Below are 19,673 nucleotides of genomic sequence, written 5' to 3' on the forward strand. Positions count from 1 at the left end.
TAGAAAGATAAAACAGAAGAAAATCCTTTAAAAAGTAGCCTGAACAACGGACAAACACATTACAGGTTTAATTTTTAAATTCATTTTAACTCCAGGATCCCAAAAATACAAGGGATCCGACACGGCCAGGTAGAAGTTCCTTAAAATTGTTACGTCATAGCTGTCCAAAGTTGTAAAAGGTATTTTTGTTCTTTCTATCTGAACACATACAGAACAAAAACAATAAAAAATAGAGTAAAATACAAGTCATTTTAATGCTTTTGAACATAAACATTTCAAACTTTTAAAGAATAAAAATGAGACAAAGTTTGAATATACCCCCTCTCGTGTTCACTTTTGTCTCTACAGTTTGTATAAATAAAGTTACACGTACAAAAAACAAGCTCAGTGTGTTTTCTATGGAAGCCAATTGTCGCCAGTTAAAAAAATGAAAATGAAAGCGTTGTTGAGATTTCTTTTTGCCTTTATTAAGTCAAAATGATGAGAGAATTACTGCAGTTTATGTCTATGTCTCATCATTCTGACTTTTTATGTCATAATCTCAACAAAGCCAAGTTTTCATTTTCATTTTTTTAACCGGCCTCCATAGTCTCCAGATTGGAAAAAAAAATGAAACCAAAGTTTGACATTTTATTTCTGGATTACCTGATTTAAAAACAAGTGAAATAAATATTTAGATTTTAGAAGTTTTACATCATGACTACGTTGGCTTTCATAATTAATCGATGATAGTATTGGGTGCATTTTTTCCCGTATTTAGGAATTTAATAGCTGACAGTATTTTAAACTTGTACTTTGTCTTCAAATAATTTTTAAGTATAAGGTTAGATAAGATTTATTTTATTTTCCCCCCAAAGAGACATTTGTCCTGGACTCCTGCAGTTACAATAGAGTTAAAAAAAGTATGTAAATAGAGATCATACAAAAGATGGAACAGCTCCACATACACATAAAAACACCTTCCTGCAGCTGATATATATACGGCCCCTTAGCACATCCTACATTACCGTTAATATTAGGAAACGCGTAACCATGGTGATGATCAGAGTAGTCCTATAGCATTCAGAGTATGCCTCTTTTTTTATTCTCTTTGGGTAATTATTGAATTTGAAGGGTCTTACATACCTTACCCTCCTCCTCCTGTGTTAGCTCTTTAATTCAAACCTTTAAAAAATCACATCTTCATTATTGTGACATCAGCGTAGGAGCAACGTTAAGTAAATAGACAGCAGAAAGTCGTGATTATTGATCGACTAATCACTGCAGGATCATTTGACTTTAATCAATTCAAAAGGAGACAGTTTGTCTTTAATCTGCACGGGGAGGGAGGGGGGGGGAGAATGATCCGGGATTATCCGCTCTCATTCACCGAGTGGTCGTTACATTAAACCACTCACTCTTCATCATGTCGCTCATCAAACCCCAGAGGCTCGGCTGAAATAAACTGGCAGCTTTTAATACAAGTTCAAATGGATTTCTAATAAGTGATAGCAGTAATTTTTAAATTAATTAGAAAGTTTGACATAATTACTGAACAGGATCCGACATCCAGGATCCAACCTGAGTGTGAGTTCTGCATCGAGGTTGAAAAAGTGTGAAAATGCAAATAGTGCTTTCCCCCGAGCTCAAGAGGAGTCCTTCGAATGATCGTTTGGTCTTTTCCAGGAAACTGAACACACATATCTTTATTGTTGCTATAATTTCATCCTTTGATAACACAATGACAGAATTTGTTACCATGGTGATTAGGTTCATGCACTTTCTGCAATAAAACGTTAAAGAATCTTATCAGGCGCAGGATTCAACTTGAGAAATATGGGTGTGTGGTAAAAATGTCTGTCGCTTAAAGAGTCCAATGTCAAGAAAAATTGTTTAAATTCTACTTTTTGGCGTCTGATATCAATCAATGCAAACTCTGAAATACTGTAAAAACTCTCTGATAGTGTAAATGAACCATCTGTTACATCATTACGTATTTTATTATTGAGTTTATCTCAGCATGTTTGCACCTCTCATTTAACTTTGGACATGTTAGTCTTTTTTTATTTTTGTTGATTGTTGATATTTAACTTTTTGTACATGGAGAGCTCAGATCACAGAAGTCAGATTCCTCGTGTGTGTGTGTGTGTGTGTGTGTGTGTGTGTGTGTGTGTGTGTGTGTGTGTGTGTGTGAGAACATACCCGGTCATTTAACAGATTCTGATTTGTATTTTTATTGAATGAAACCAACACAAACTTCTATTTCGAGGATGTTTCCTCCTCCAAGCTCGGTGGAAACGAAACAACTTTCCCCCTTTTTATATTTTGAATTGAGTTGAAGTCTTTATCTCAAACATTTAATTTAACAATTTAAACATTTAAAATTAATTTAATCAAATCCCATCACCTCTCCATTAATACGTCCTCATATACTCCTAATTTATGAATACTTACGTAATATATATCTATCTATTTAACCAGGTTGGTCTCATTGATAATAAGAAACTCTTTTCTGAGGGAGACATTCAGTCAGCAGCAAAAACACAAAGTTGCTGACACACAGAGAGACAGTTAACACTTAAAGAAAGAAAATAATGTAAAAACAAAATCTAACTTAATTAATCAACTATTTCTCTTCCATAATAAAAACATATATATTGATTTATTTTGCCTTCTACTCATGATTAATGTTGTAATAATTGAAGTTAGTTTGTATTCTCCAGCACCCTCATACACATCTTCATGTTTACATATTTACATGTTTACAGACATAAGCAAATAAATAAACAACAAATACAATCACCTATCAGCTTGTTTCCACATCTAGTTTGGACGTTTTCACTTTCTATCTCTCTTCTCTCTCTTATTGATGTTACCTTTGAGCTCATTTTCAGGAGATTTCCTGCAAAAAAAGAAACAGAACAAAGATTTCATTTATTGTTCTAGAGAAGATTTCAAGAGGATTTTGTGTTTTTGTTTTTTACTAGACCAACATAAAATCTGTCGACCGCCTCATATCTTGATTTTTAACACAGTGTGGTGTTTTCATTTCGATTCAGCGGTTCTCAAAGGGAGGGTCGGGGATCCCTAGTGGTCCTTAAAGTAGGTCAGGAGCAATTTTGTTTTCACAATTATTGACATCAAGTATCACAATGACCACATGCGTGATGTAAGGCTGTGAAAATGAAGGATTTTCACTTGAGGAAAAGTTTATTTAAGTGAATGAAACTCGTCTTCGTTCATCCTCTGTGGAGTCGACTCATTTGATGTATTTAGAGATTTACAGTTCTGACGTGCTCACAGAGGAGATGCAGACAGAGGTGTGTCTATTATCTTCTCTTTAGAGGCAGGAAGGAGTTTGGGTGGGGGGCAGGTTGTGGGTTTTAGAGGGGAGGTGGGGGGGTTCTTCCCAGACTGACTGGAGCCTGACTGTAACAGCCTCTCTGAGACTCTGAATGAGACGTCTTAATGACTCCAGTTGTGAAAACTTAAAGGAGGGGAGGATGTGAGCTTTGATCTGAGGGTGGGAGGACCCTCTTTAAAAACAGACCGCCTGTGAGGAGGGGGGATCAGTCAGGACTCCCCCAGCACCACCAGCAGAGCCTTCCATCCTGCTGATCTGGACTCAACTTTTTAAAGGATTTACTGAAACACTGGAGCACGGTGCAGCAGCCATGAGAGGAAGCTTCTCCATCGAGTGGATGGCTCAGAGCAGCCAGCCCGCAGGGACAGAGAGGAGAGGGTCCGGACCCACGACCTGCGGGACCCATGCAGAGAGTCTGCCCGGTTTCTACGGCAGGCAGAGATCTCCAGTTTTACCTGAACAGGAGAGCCGGAGCCATCGGAGCGCGGAGGAGTTCAGACTGAGCTCAACACAGCAACAAATCTCTCAGAACAACCAAGGTGAGTTCAGTCAACACACACTTTATTTATTTATTTTATTACAAATGAAATTACCTTTAACAAAGTGTAACACAGCTCTGAGATATGCTCTATATAATTAAATCCATATTGCCACTATTTTATCTGTTTTAACTGCACAAATACATCTCAGGAGAAGTAAAAAAAAATGTGTTAAAGTCCACTTTAATCTGCTCTAAACTCAAATCGTGCGGTCAAAGAGCTTACCAAATGACACAATGTTGGAAATAAAAGTTAAATCAAAGCAACAACAAAAATAGAAGGCCAAAAAATATTCAAAGTACTTCTACTGTACCCGAGTATTTCCATTTTTTATGACTTAATTGTGAAAAACACACTTAAATTGAAGTTGTAATGCAGCTCAAAGTGTTCTTAGTTTTCTGCAAACAAAACTGAATTCGTCACATAATAACATCTGATAAAGTTTGTTTATTATCTGTTTATATGTAACTAACAAGAGCTCACAGAGGGGAGGCAGGGTTGTGAACTTAAACGTCACAAGTTTGTGCTTAAACACGACATTACAGCGTGAAATAAAACATTTATTAAATGGTTAGATTCTGCTTTTTGTAAATATTGGAATAAGGAAATGTGTTTATGTTTTTACTAATGCTCTAAAGGACAACTAAGAGTGTTCTCATTGTACTTCTAACAAATATTTAGGCCTAAAATCTGCTTTCTAAATACCTGGAATGAAGACGTTTTAATTGTTTATTGGTGCACAGCTTTCCTTAAAACATCTCAAATGTGCTTTTAGAGAATTGGAACAGATTTTGTTTTCTTAGTTATACTTCCGACGATCCCAGCAGGTAATACAAGCACAGCTGTAATGGTTGTAGGATTAATGGGGCGGGGAAGCATCTATGCGTACTTAATATTTAAATAAATGTCAGACCTCTGATCTCCACTTCAGCCAACAGAAACCTCCCGCTTTAGCATTTATGTGTGTGAGTGAAAATGATCGATTTAGCAGCAGAACACGCAGAACTTCAGCTCTTCTACTTCCTGTCTCTGAAACATCTCCTCCGTTCATTTTTGGAATTAAAGTAAAAAAAAGTTTCCAGTGCTTAAAGTGGCAGTATCTACCACGAATGATCAAATGGAATGCAGCCAATCGTTGTCACAGCAACCCAAACATTCTCCTCAGAATCGCTGTGATTGGCTAGTAACGTTCAAACCAACCCTGATGTTCAAAATATGTCCTTTTAATTAAAGGTCTAATGAGATGATGTCGCATACTGCAGCTTTAAATAGAAACCGTTCAGTTTGAAATAATGTTGAACATCCTGTAAAAACAAACAAACAAGGGATTCAAAACTGATTAATTTTTCTTCTTCGTTGGTGTCTGCAGTGTCCGAGGCCGGTTTCAGCAGCGGAACAGAGGAGGAGACGTCCGGCTACGAGAGTGAAGGAGGTCATTCCATCTCCCCCTTGGTCCCCGGAGACTGCACCTCCTCCTCCCCCTCCTCCTGCCCGCCGTCGCCCCCTTCAGGCAGGAGGCCCCGCACGGCCTTCACGGCGGAGCAGATCAGCAGCATGGAGCGAGCGTTCAAGAGAAACGCCTACCTGGGAACTCAGGACAAGGCGGAGCTGTGCAAGAAGCTCAACCTGTCTGACAAACAGGTAAACTTCAATCAGTCAATCAGTTTATGATAATGAATACGTCTGTGTTCGCAGCTGATGTCAGTGTTTTACAATCTTACACTTTTAATTATGTGAAGACATCAAAGTGAATTCATGCATATCAATTCATTCGTTTCCTTTCGTCTTATCAGATCAGGAACTGGTTCCAGAACAGGCGCATGAAGCTGAAGCGGACGGTGCAGGACGCCCTGGCTCACGCCTGTCAGGCAAACGTGGCCTCTCAGCTGATGCATTATCCCGAGCTGCAGGCGTACAGACCGGGGCCGTACCCGAGGTATCACTCCACAGCAGCAGCTGCAGGAGGAGGAGGAGGAGGAGGAGGAGGAGGACAGGAGGGGCCGGCTGCAGCCTCCTACATCCACCCACACCACAGCCTGCAGTACGCCTCGCCTCTGCCCGGCGTCCCCTCCCTGCCCCTGGACTCTTTTTACCAGTACAACAGCCTCCCCGGGGTCATGCTGTCCTCGGCAACGACTCCTCTCATGACCTCCTACGCGACTTATCCTCAGTACTACTGAACCTTGAAGAAGGTGGAGAAACAAGCTTACAGGGTGGGTGTGCAATAGTGTGATCTCTGCGTGTATCTCGACTTGTAACTGCTGTATAGTTTTGGATTTATTTAAAATGAATTTATTTGAATTGTGTTGTGAAGTTGCTGTGAAATAAGATTGTTAAAAATAAAATCTTTATTAAAACTTTACATCGTTCTCTGGTTTGTTTTCATGAGTGAGCCTTTCTCTGTGGCGGGATGTCACAATACCAGAACTTTAAACTTCAAAACCTGTTTTGAAACTATGAAAACTGAAGTCCTATGCACCCAATATTGGACAAGTTCTTGTTTTTTAATGACTCAAACTGCAAGCCTCCTTCACTGGCATTATGTGGTATAGAAAAGTTGTAAACATATTTGTGCAGTTTACAGTTTCCTCTCCTACACACCTGTCCTGTGAAACAGAGGCAGAGCTTTCATACTTTTTGGCATCATCTATCCCTTAAAAATAACAGATTGTATCGCTCTAAAACACCATCCTATGATGTAACTGAGGGCATTGTTTACCTACCACCTGTAACTAACTTGAGGATGTCCATTTTCCTGCTCCACTATTCTTATACCTCTAAAAAGGATTTTGTGTTCAGATGTCAAGTGGTACACTGACTCATGCAGGTCTTACACAAGTTACAATTTCTGTCTCCACCACTCGTATCTCCTTAAAACCTCATGTTGTACTTCCTCACATCGCTGTGTTGTAATACTTTAGATGACCTCAGCCACAGCGCGACACAAATGAAGCAACAACACTTGATTTCTCAAGTCCTAAAAAAAAATATGTAGTCACTCAAAAATGACCCAAAGAAAAGAATGTGCAATAATCAAAGGCAAGATGAGTTTATTTGTAAAGCACACTTCAACAACAAGGTGAAAACAGTCACAGTCACAGTATAAAGCAGAGATGTCGTCGCAAAGGAAGACAAAATACACACACTACACATATACAGAAAGGTAGAAAAACGTGTAAACAATAAACACTGTGCCCACAAGTGCAGTTTATGAAAAACATATTTAGTGTATACTGTGAAAACAAAGGATTCAAAACTTATTTTATACTGACAGTATATACTGTATATGTTTTAATTTGCCGTCTAAAGGTTGGCATCATCGGGTTAAAGGCTTAATATGAGATTTCTCACACTTAAATATAATATAAATCAAGTATATCCTCTGAAAATAACTCTGTGAGTCATGACTGTCTACAATGGGTGTAACACCCGAGTCCCACTGTCTGTGATGCTTTCAGAGTTTTCAGAGTCCTATCTTCAGTTTGTTTACATCGCCAGGACGGCCGGCTGACTCCTCCCCTCGTGTATAAAAGTTGTTTAATTGAGGGACTAGAGAAAAGAAGAATAACATACTGTACTCACTGCTTAACTGTGTTTCTAGATCACGCTCGTTTCAGGTAAATTTACATGCAGTGTGAAGATACCAGCATAATAAAGATCGCTAGCATTAGCATGCTAACACAACAATGCAGCGCGAGTTGTTTTGGTTTCATGCTGGTGCTCAAGGGCGACATCTGCTGGATCAAAAATATATCGCATATAAAGCCTTTAAGGGGGCCTGGGTGTCTCAAAATGTAATTTCCTGCAGATTGAAGAATTTCTATGAATCAATTTAAACTTTTTTCTGCTCAATTTTATCACAATGATGTATTTTGGTTTCCTCTTTTGTGTCTTCTTTAAAGTCTCTGTTAGAGTTCACATGGAACATTTGGATTTATTTGAATGTTGTTAAAAACTGAATATAGAACTTGAATATAGAAAGATTTGAACAAGGTTTGGGGTCGTGTTTCCTTGAATTGAAGACACCTTTTGACCTTTTGTGACCTTTAAGAGTTACTGTGCAGTAAAATATGTCTCTTCCAGTGTCTCATACACTGGGTTCAGTTTTCTGCTTGTGATTTAAATGTTGCTCAATCACTAAAATGATGTGTTTTTCCACTCCAGGACAGGGAGGAACTTCTTGGTCATATTTCCAGGAATTTAGCGGGTTTATTGACATGAAGGAGAGTCTAAAAACGAAATATTTTTCGGACTGAATGTTCCACAATGATTTTCAGGAAAACAAATAAATCAATCAGTGTAGAATGATTAAAACGCCCACCTGACTTTCATTACAATGACTGCAAAGTAGGAAGAAAGCGTTCACAGATTCTATCATGCCAATAAAATGTGACATATATTTTTTAATACTTTTTTTTATTGTATCTGGTTTCTGACTGTAGTCCAAACTTTTGTCTGTTTTTTTTTTTCAGTATTTTTTCAGTATTTCCCTCAAGTTTTTTTTTTTTTTTTACCACCAATTTGCAGAGCTTTGACGTTACTTCAGCCTTCTGAAAAGGACACATAAACGTTCACTGATTGAGAAAGTGTATGCTCACACAACACAGGAAATACTGAGTGAAGAAGCTGCAGAGGCCTGCAGAAGAACTGTTCATACTATGGATGTGGTTTCACTTATAGAGTCACAGGTGCTGCTGACATTCAGGTGGAAGGAGCTCAACAGGAACGTCGACCTGATTACTTTACATGGGAGAAATATCGGAGCGTTGCTGCCACCTGTGGGCAGAGAAAGGTTTTACAGTAATACAGTTTTAACTTCATGCATGTGCAGTGTAGCTGAAGATGAGCTAAGAATTTGTATCAGAAAGAATCACATCTTCAGTTTGAATTTAAAAAAAAAAAGCTCTCGCCCACAATGATAGGAGAATTTAGTCAAAATCATCTATTTATTATTGAACTCTGATTTAAAGCTTGCAGGGTAAAGTCCAATTAATTAACGGCTTGACAGCTTAGGAATTTCTACAGAGGCCCAGAAGCCCTTATACAGGCTTTTCCAACCTCAGGGTCCCAACCCCATGTGGGTCGCCTGATGGACTGACAAAAGATATATTGTTTATTTAAATATAGAACACAGGCTGATGTAGCTGTAGATGTAGATGTAGCTGATATCGCCGATGCCAAATCAAGAAAGTGCAGAGTCTCTGTCCGTCTGTCATCCACTGTGTAGACATGTCATCCCATCCTTTTTCTCCTCTGTCCACAATATTAAACACCAAAAAAAAAGCCTAAATGTGCTCTAAAATGAATTTTTACTTTCAACACATAAGAAAAACTATTACATGATTGAAAACAAACACATTTTATACCAAAACTCTGTGTTTTGGATGTCTGGGGTCACCAGAGTTCTGTGAAGTCAAAGTGGGGTCACGGGCCCAAAAAGGTTGCAGCAATATATTTCATTTTATAATGTTTTCCTTTGATAAGAAATGGATTTCGGTCGATATCTCGAGATAAAAACGCCCGTGTTCCCTGATAATTATTCGATTTCAGTAGTTTTCTACAGATCTCGAGAATGTATCGCATTATCAGGGGAAAATCAGCGCTGTTATCTTGAGATCACAAGGAAAGTTAGTCGAGAGATTCTTGATCACTGGAAAACAGATGGATTTATGTCAGTTTAAGTTTGCTTTCATTTTTACCAATGGATCTATGAAGAATCATTTTTATTAATTCATTGTTTACTAAATTTGTTGAATCTGCTAACTTAATTTTTACTCAATTATAAATATAAAATATATTACGCAACTGGACACATATTTATGCATGGGTGTTAATTATAATCTGAGGAAACAGGAAACACCTTTCTTAACTTTTATTAGCCTGCTTTTACTTTTATTTTTGCAAAAGTAAAATCTGGATTGTTGTTTTCTTTTAGTCTAACATATTTTAGGAAAGTTTAAATAGTTCTTCCACCAGTAATAGGCAACAGAAGATGATATATGAAAAAATATATATATTAAATTTGAGCAATTTCATAATAGTAGATCAAATAACCACTTTGGTTTATAATAATACGACCCTGGAGGCTTTCCAGCTTCCTTCCCGCTCTTATTACGCGCAGAAAAACAAACTACGCTGAGGTATTTCACCAGCTGAAGCCAGAAACACAGAAAAAAAAAACCTTTTATTTCATCATATTATGTCATAAAGCAGCGAGATTTCACAACCAGTGAGAGTTTGCAAAAACAAGAAGTACGCAAACGGAACCTCATTCTGAACCAATGGCCAACGAGGGATTCTGCGTGTGGGTGGGACCGTGAAAACCAGAGAACATATGGGGAAGCGGTAACCGTGTGAACTTGCGAGAGTGACGGGCCGCTCGGCCAATCACAACGCTCTCCAAAATTGCCCTGTTGTTGAGCGAGAAGGGGGAGCGCGCAGAAAGCAGCTACGCAGGAGAGAGGGGCAGAAGCCGAATGGTGGAGCTGAAGATGGCGGATGGAGACAGCGGGAGTGAGCGCGGCGGCAGCAGCGGGGGTGGAGGTGGAGGCGGAGGTGGTTTCCAGCACTTCCAGAGGGACCAGGAGACCCAGGAGCTGGCGTCCAAGCGCCTCGACATTCAAAATAAGCGCTTCTACCTGGACGTGAAGCAGAACAGCAAGGGCAGATTCATCAAAATCGCCGAGGTTGGGGCCGGGGGCTCCAAAAGTCGTTTGACCCTCTCCCTGTCGGTGGCGGCGGAGTTCCGGGACTACCTCGGGGATTTCATCGAGCACTACGCCCAGCTTGGGCCTAGCAGCCCGGAGCAGATAGCCCAGGCTTCCATGGGGGAGGACGGCGGGCCTCGGAGGGCTCTGAAAAGTGAGTTTCTCGTCCGGGAGAACCGCAAATACTACCTGGACTTGAAGGAGAACCAGCGGGGGAGGTTCCTCAGGATCAGGCAGACCGTTAACCGGGGACCCGGCTTTGGTGTTGGGGGCCCTGTGGGCGGCATGCTGGCCGGTCAGACCATAGCCCTTCCGGCTCAGGGGCTAATAGAGTTCAGAGACGCCCTCGCTAAGCTCATAGACGACTACGGGGGAGACGACGAGGAGCTGGCCGCGGGCAACGCCGCCGCGGGGGGGTTCAGCGAGCTCCCCGAGGGCACGTCCATCATGGTGGACTCTAAGCGGTTCTTCTTCGACGTGGGCTCCAACAAATACGGCGTGTTCCTGCGGGTGAGCGAGGTGAAGCCCAGCTACAGGAACTCTATCACCATCCCCTTCAAAGCCTGGAGCAAATTCGGGGGAGCGTTCAGCCGATACGCGGAGGAGATGAAGGAGATCCAGGAGAGGCAGAGGGATAAAATGTACGAGAGGAGGGACGAGTCCGAGGGAGACGACGTGGAGGACGACTGAGAGGAAATGAAAAAAGAAACAGCTGTTAGTCCATGACAGATCTGCAATATAGCCAAGGGGGTATTTTGCAAAAAAAAAAAAAAAAAAAAGAGATAAAGTGCATGACAAATCGTGCTGTTATAGCCTACTAAAAAAGTATCGTGTAAAGTACATGTGCAAGGGGAAGTTTTTGGTGTATTATCCTAAAAAAAAAAAAGTTTGTAGGGTTGAAGGTTGGAGTGGTTGTGTGAAATCTTTGCAAGTGGATTAAATGTGTAAAATGAGATATTTTGATATCTCATTTGGCTGATTTAAAAAAAAAAAAAAGATAAAGAAAAGAGTGCTTTATTGTTAAAAAGGAAAAAAAGAACAACCAGCAAATTGGTTTTTATAACAATAGAGAAAGCGAGGGGCTAAGAACCGCTTTCTATCTGCAACATAGTTTATATTTAAAGAAAAAAAAAAAAAGAGTGAGGAGTCAACCTGTTTAAGATGTTTTCCTTGCTCGGTTTTAAGGAGCATCCATTGTATTCCTGTTCCGGTCCAGGTTTCTCTCCTCGGTGGGCAGATTGTGTTTTTTTTTTTTTTTTGCAAGCCAGATGAACCTGAGAAGAATGTAGGTGAAAAGAAAGCTGCTGGATGTGTTTGCGTTGTCAGCCCAGTGGGAGCTGTGCAGCAGCATCAGCAGCAGTAGTTAATCGAAAAAGATTACCCAAAAATGTTAGGGGAAGTTACTGATGAGAGGATTATCTTTAAGCCCGAACAACAAGGGCCTCGTTTCGCGGACTTAAACTAAAGCTTTGACTCCTGCAGTCAGTCGCAGTGTGGATCAGCTGGGTTTTATGTTATACATACAATTTTAGCGAGTATTTTTAATTAATTAATATTGTTCCTGGCCGAGGTGGGGGGGGGGAGGAAGCTGCTGTGTCTCGCACCAGAGCATCCCTGGTGTTTTGAGAAGGGCCGCTTTGGAGAGCCAACATGTGGGAAAGAGGACTGTACGGGGTGGGGCCCCCCCCCTTGGCGCCCCCCAGTTTTACGCCCCTGGGGACAAAACAAATATCCTCTGTATTTAAAAATAGATTTACAGTTTATAAATATTTGGGACTTGAAATGATCTGCTCCCTCATGCCACAAACAAGGGTCCAAATATCTGTTTTCGCTGGATGGGAGCACCACGTTTGACCTTCCAGCTCTGCCCGGAGATGATTTTTTCCCCCCATCATGCTCTCTGGCATGGTCGGAGCTGGACCGACTGACAAACTAAATGGCCATCTTTACACCAGCCTGAGGCCATTTTTTTTTTCATGATGTAACATCTTCTAACATGTGAAGACCCTGGACAGAAACACACTGATGATGGATGTTTTTTTTGTTTTGTTTTGTTTCTTATTCAGAAGAGAACTATATTAAAAATGAGATTATAGGAAAAATATTACTGAACAAAGCCAGCAAATGATATTTTGAAATACTTATAAAAAGCAAAAATGTATTATATAAAGGAATTTCGAGATTTAAAAAATAAAAAAAGGTTAATTTCTTAAAACAAAGTTGTGACTCAAACCTCCAGATTATTTTTTGTTTTTTTCCTAGAGTGAAAGTATAACACTTCCTTAATTAAACACCTTTAAATGCATCCATGTTGTGACTGTATATTTTTAAAGCTGGATTTCAAAATAAGAGCATCTGATTTACAGAAATGTTTGTTTCATTCTCAATGAGTGTGGAGAGTCAAATGTTTTTTCTTTTCTCATTTCAACATTCAGCATGAGCTGCAGCTGCTTGATTGGCTCTACTATTAACAAAAGGAAGACAAAGTTTCTCCTGATACACTTTTTAAGATTTTGGTTGACTTTAGGTCCTGAAAGAAATTAATAACTCATGTTCTCTGAAAAAGGAACGAAGGAAATCCGTCATCTGTAGCAGTTGTAAGCCTGTAAAAGCTGACTAATGTCTGCCACCATGCATGTAAGTGAGGGGGGCGTGGCTTTAGAGGGAGCACAGAGGGGAGGGGGGTGGGTGTGCAGACGTAGCACTGAGGGAATGCTTCTTTCAAAATCATGCACGTTTTCCAACTTCCAAATTACCAACCCTGCCTTTAATGGGAATTACCACAACATGTAACGTTTCGGGCCCCTTTTTCCGATGAAGGTCGAGGGGCCTGAAACGTCGCATGTGCTGATACTTCCCATGAAATGTTTATTGGAGCAGCTTCTGGTGTGTCTTCCTCTGTCTTTGGATGTTTTTTTTTTTTTTTTATCCAGCACCCAGTATTCAAAATGAAATCAGAAAAGATCGTAAAAATCTCAAAATGATAGGAACTGAATCCAGAGCTCTTTTTTAACGACTTTCAAGCTTATACTTCCATATTCCCTTGATGTTACCTCATGACATTTTGCAAATGGATCTCATCTGTTTCCTGTGCTGTTTGACTGAAGTTGCGTGATTCAGCTGAGATTGGACAAAGAAAGCCTCATTGAAAATTGAGCACGGTCAAATCCAGAGTAGGATTATTGTGCTTTGTCACTGAAAGAGGTCAGTGTGAGGATTTAACACGCTCACAAGTACAGCTCCAGCTACATATTGAATCTGTCCAAACGTGGAACTCATGATTGTTTCCATTAACCACTAATGGATTCATCAGGCGTCTTCAGGTGCCTTGTTTCGTTTAAATGTGCAAAACCTAAAAATATCATATTCCACCGTCAGAGAAGTCGCACTGATCGTGTTAACACTCCTCTTTGATCTGCTGCAAACTTCAAAGTTTGATCATTCCTGCTTTAAAGAAGTGGAAACTTGAATTAACTATAAAATCGGAGACAGAAAATAACTTCTAATACAACAATAAAGAAGACAACAACTCCCATAATCCCTCACTGCTTCATGATGTCATCAAACTACAACTTTTTTCTTTGTGTCGAATCAGAGACCTTTGGTGATATAATAACTACATTTAAGGTATCAAAGTTAGAGTTATTTTAAAGCGCAGTGTCCCTACTTGTTTTATTATTTTATCATTATTATTATGAAGAATGAATAATTAACTTAAAGGTCAAATTAAGATCATTCTAATTAACAACGTACAACTGGTCATCTTTTAGAGAAATGTTTGATTTGTCTGTGAAAAAAAAATCGAGCAAGATTATTTTCCAGCTATATTTTGAACCCTTTAAGACTCGTTAAAGTTATTTTATAATCTCACATTTCAAACTCCGGTTCAGTCTTTTCAGACGTGAGTATTGGCTACATGGAGCTTTGTCGTGTTTGATGGCAAACAAACTTTTTCTCAGACAAATAAAGCAATTTTAAGACGTTTCTTTGGCTCCCGGAGGTTGTTACAAATTTAGACCAAACAAGTTGATCCATAAATAATTTAAAGTTTAATCAATAAGGTCAATCAATGCAGGTTGGTGCTCAAAAACTTGAAAAACATGCTGCTTTTTAGCTTCCCTGGTGGACCTGCTGCTTTTCTTTGCCCCATGAGGTAGTGCAGGAAGTATTCAGATATTCTACTTAAGTTAAAAAACAGTATATAGGCTTCCATATTGTTACAATACTTGGCTGGCATTAAAAGCCTCAATTCAAAGACATTAAAAGAAAACTTTACTAGTAAAAAAAGAAAAATACATTTATCGTTATGCCTGTAAATATTTTCATTATGGGTTGAATAATCAGAATAATGGTGATGACTGTGGACTTTATTTATTGACCAATTTACGGTGTTAAAAAATGAAGCTGATGCAGAAGTGTAAAATCCTGCAGTTCCTCGAGTGTCCACTTCAGTTTTTACAGCAGAGATTAACATGTTTACAGCCTGGTACAAAAATGAAATAGGTCCGATTAGCTCACGTCCATCGGCACACGCTGTACAGGGGGGGAATGTTTTGATGATTTTCATGAAGGATAAGAGTTATTCATGAAGGATAAGAGTTATTCATGAAGGATAAGAGTTATTCATGAAGGATAAGAGTTATTCATGAAGGATAAGAGTTATTCATGAAGGATAAGAGTTATTCATGAAGGATAAGAGTTATTCACAGTAAGGCAGCTGACCTTATCGCCAAGCGGGCGTGTTGTAACGGTTTGTCAGGAGGCTTAAAACCCGCCTCAGCTCCAGCTCTCAGCCTGTCGTTAGGCTGACTGAAAGTTAGGCTGAGACAGGATTTCCAGGACCTCCGTAGATGGGACTCCAAAGCCGCCTGCAGTAACAGATGGGTGACATCACTCAGGCAAACTATTGATATAGACAAAGGCAACTAAAGTCTTGGTGCTGGCTACACTAGAAACCACAAAAAGCTGCTCACATGTTCATCAGACAACAGACCATGGGTTCAAATGATCACAATACAATACAAATCTGTTTTTTTTCACAGACACACGTCAAACATTCATGGATTTTAGCTTCTCTGGCATAAGAATTACCGGTAGCTTCTTTTCTTTTCTGTATATTACAGTAAACTCAATATTTGGTTGTCTTATGAGACAAGATTTTAAGACGTTTTTTTAGGCCTTTTTTTCTTGCAGAATTCTTGACTCATAAATCAAGAAGTTATTAGGGCAGAATCATGATAATTGCATGTTAAATTGGATTCATTATGAAATTGTTATGGGTAGCGCGTGCTTTACAGTTGCTCTCCTCACACACACATACATGCACACACACATTTTGGCAGCAGCTGTCTGAAAAGTTAATAAAGGCAGTCTTCAGGAAACATCTCCGCTGCGCACAACAACAGCTTGTTCTTGAATCCACAGCGAATTACACCGATGTGCAGTTTAGTCGTGGTCACTCTTTATCAGCTCATTCATCCCTCTGTGCCCCTCGTCACATGAACACATTGTGTGGAAACATACAACCCAGCCTGTTGTCTGACTCTGGTGTGTGAGGAGCAGAAGAAGGGGAGGGGGGAGGTAATTTGATTCTCCTCCTGTTGTTGCTTCTTCCTCCTCTCTCCTCGGTATAGCGCCGTGAATTTGGCAGCTGTTAATCGGACCATGCGTTCGCCATGAGGGTGTGCTGACAGGGCACGCTGGCTATTTTAATGTGGGAGGCCTCCGCAGACTCGACATTCCTGGTCAAAGAGTCAGCTGTGCCTTAGGAACCTTGGTGCTCGGGGGACATGCTGCCACAACAGACTGATTGTGCTGAGATGTGCTCACATGTGGCGACGCACAAGATTTCCTCCTGCAGAAACACACTCTGATATGTGCAGGCAGGTAGTATTTTCAGTCTGTTCTGTTTGCTTTGTAATGAACGTTAGTGGTCAAATTGTTGTTTTTTTAGTAGGTGTATTGATCCCTATGAACATCTAACACATGATTACAGCGCTCTGGTGGGAAGTATCCAAGCACATTGACTCAAATTATCAGTTGAAATAGGATTTTGAGGTACTTTCCTTATGTTAACATGACACTTACCACGATTGTATTATCTATTAAAGTCACTTCAACACGTGTATTCCCCCACAATTCAGTGATGTGTTTAAATTTTAGAGCAAATATAATAACTTTATCACCTTTATGTCAGCTATAGTTACTCTTCACATGCAGAGGTTAAACATTTCATTTTATTGGATATGACAAATCCACTATAGTATGGTATATATATATACCATACTATAGTATAGTATGAAACATTTAACAATCTACAAATTCAATCATTTGAGAAACTAAAGCGAGTATACATTTTAGAAAGTGCCACTTACATAAGTACATTTTTAAACACTTCTGATACACTTCTGAGGCTTTATATGCTATTTTTTTGATCCAGCAGATGTCGCCCTTGAGCACCAGCATGAAACCAAAACAACTCGCGCTGCATTGTTGTGTTAGCATGCTAATGCTAGCGATCTTTATTCTGCTGGTATCTTCACACTGCATGTAAATTTACCTGAAATGAGCGTGAGTACAGAGTCCCTCAATTAAACAACTTTTATACACGAGGGGAGGAGTCAGCCGGCCGTCCAGGCGATGTAAACAAAGTGAAGATAGGACTCTGAAAACTCTGAAAGCATCACAGACAGTGGGACTCGGGTGTTACACCCATTGTAGACAGTCATGACTCACAGAGTTATTTTCAGAGGATATACTTGATTTCTATTATATTTGTGTGAAAAGTCATATATATGTACCTTTATATGTGAAAAATCTGAGTCTTCTGTAAATCTGAAGTTTACCTTTCAGTGGAGAGGAGACAGTATGATGAGCTACCTTCTAAGCTGCCCTCTAGTGAAGAAAATGTCAAAGGCACTTTCAGGCCCCTTCAAGGTCAGAATGGTATTAGATAGACCTCCAAGGTGTCTTGTTAGTCAAGAAAATATGATTACATGTCCTCTAGGGGTTCCAGCTTGTATTGTACACATAAAGAAAAGGTAATTTTAAATGCTCCTCCAATCCAAGAGAACATGTTAAATACACCATATGGCGCCCTTTCTGTGGAGAAAATACTCAAAGAAAGTCCAGTTATGCACCCTTTCTAAGGGATTACAATTATACCTTCTTAATTGCCCCTCAGTGGAGAAAATGTAAAAAAAAGAAAGAAAAAAAAAGTGCCTGCAGGGTGCTTTTCCAGTGAAGAGACATGATAAAAAAGACCTTTTAATATTTTATTTTAGTAGAGAAAACGTGATAACATAACTCAGAATGCCATCAAGTGGAGAAAACATGATAATTGTTCTCTAATCTGCCCTCCCTCTCAGTGAAGACATTTAGATTTATTTTTAAAAAGGCCTACAAGTTGCCCATAGGAGAGAAAATGGTAATAAAGTGCCATGATAAAAAAAAAGACATTATATGTGTAAATCCAGCGGAGAAAAGATCATGAAATGTTTTCTAAGGTCCCTGCCCAGTGGAGAAATAATAATACAGTAACCTTCTGGTGGAGGTACAAACATATAATTTCCTCTAAGGGGACCTTTATTGGAGAAATTATTATAAAATATACTCTAGGTTTCTTGACCAGTGGAGAAAATACGATGAAGCCCTTCCATTGGAGAAAACATCACATAACCCTGAAGGGGAGCCGTCCAATGGAAACCCAACATGATTGAATTATCCTGAGGATTTCTTTGGAGAAAACGTTAAAAAACAACGTTATTTTTCTCTTCCATTGGAGAAAACTATCACTCCAGTGCGCCTGCCAAGTAAACAAAACAAGTTTGTGCATTTTCTTTTCTTTTCTTTTTTTTTTCAGTACAGATCATCAGTGCAGCACTTTTCTGAAACTCGTATCCATATATCTACTGTATCTACTTTCCTCTATCCTGCAACACCTTCCACTTCCTTCTCTTTCACCGACCGCCGTCCGTTGGAGTTTTCAAATGAAACTTTATTAACAATTGTCAACGCTCCGTCCCGATTTCACTCGTACAGTGTGAGCTCTCCGGCCGTGTCCGACAGTCAGGTTGTACAGTGTGAGCACATCAGTCTCAAGGTCTGGTCGGGCGTCGTAAATGATTCAGTCGTACAGCGTGAGCTGACATGGACACCCCGACTTTTATACCATCAGGGATAAATCGCACAGTGTGAGCCAGGCTTTAGCCAACAAATTAAAAAGGGGGGGAAATTATCCATCTATAGGAGAGAAAAAAGGGGAAGAGGAGAAATCATCAGGACACTTGGCAGACATGATGGTGATGAACGCTGGTTGGAGGGCCCCCCATGGATTTTTGCCTATAGGCCCCAACAGACTCTAGAATCACCACTGGTTGACATTAATCCAAAGCACACATCTAAATCAACACACATCATGACAAAAAAGATTTCCAACAATCCTGTGAGCAAGAAGAGGTCAGCTCACAGACTGATTCTCTCTGTTGGACTCTCTGAGTTCTTGACCTACATAAAGTATCTGCATACATTTATGTCAGGCCTCCCATTGGCTCCTCGTCACTGATGTTGTCCTGAATTATTTTCTTTCATGTCACGATAAATTAGGTTTCTGAACATCCAGTCCAGCCAGTTTACTTTTCTTTCAAACGGCAGAGACCATCTTGATTTAGCCTGCTGATGCAGTATTTAATCCTTAACCATTTATTAAACCACATTTCATCCCTGCCACCATCAGAGATAGTGAGAGCGTCTCTCTGTGTTTCTTGACTTGCTTACTATTTCCAGCAGCTCTACAAGAGTCGTTTATTGGTGCTGGGGAATTACTGATCTAGCTTTTTTTATTTCTTTGTTAACACGGGTGGCATGTTGGCCTTTATGTCTCAGCTAAAGAGAGTTTCTTTGTCCTTCCCTTTAATCTAGTTTCTTGTCAGATGCTCGGCTGTGGTGGCTTTGTTTTTTTGTCCTTATCTCAGGGATTTTTTTAGAAAAGGGAGCCTATTTGTTTGTAACTATTTTGGTTCTTTCTCCCCTCCCATTCAATCGCTTGTCATTTTAGTGGTTATCTCTCTGGGATAACTTTAAGAT

At 39.8% G+C, this 19,673-nt stretch overlaps 2 protein-coding genes across 2 annotated transcripts; both read left to right on the top strand.

Annotated features, from left to right (window-relative positions):
• The first annotated feature begins 3,421 nt into the window (after window positions 1–3,421).
• ved (ventrally expressed dharma/bozozok antagonist) lies at window positions 3,422–6,244 on the top strand. The gene is made up of 3 exons (XM_065965573.1): window positions 3,422–3,882; window positions 5,252–5,523; window positions 5,676–6,244. The coding sequence occupies exons 1-3, from the start codon at window positions 3,654–3,656 to the stop codon at window positions 6,060–6,062; spliced, it is 888 nt and encodes a 295-aa protein (XP_065821645.1). The 5' UTR covers window positions 3,422–3,653; the 3' UTR covers window positions 6,063–6,244.
• A 4,078-nt stretch (window positions 6,245–10,322) lies between these two features.
• Window positions 10,323–12,894, top strand: purbb (purine-rich element binding protein Bb). Its single transcript, XM_020656126.3, has one exon. It carries the CDS (start codon window positions 10,359–10,361, stop codon window positions 11,277–11,279), a length of 921 nt encoding a protein of 306 aa, XP_020511782.1. The 5' UTR covers window positions 10,323–10,358; the 3' UTR covers window positions 11,280–12,894.
• The last annotated feature ends 6,779 nt before the right edge of the window (window positions 12,895–19,673 follow it).

This window comes from Labrus bergylta, chromosome 17 (genome assembly GCF_963930695.1).
Source record: "Labrus bergylta chromosome 17, fLabBer1.1, whole genome shotgun sequence".
NCBI classification, from domain to species: Eukaryota; Metazoa; Chordata; class Actinopteri; order Labriformes; family Labridae; genus Labrus; species Labrus bergylta.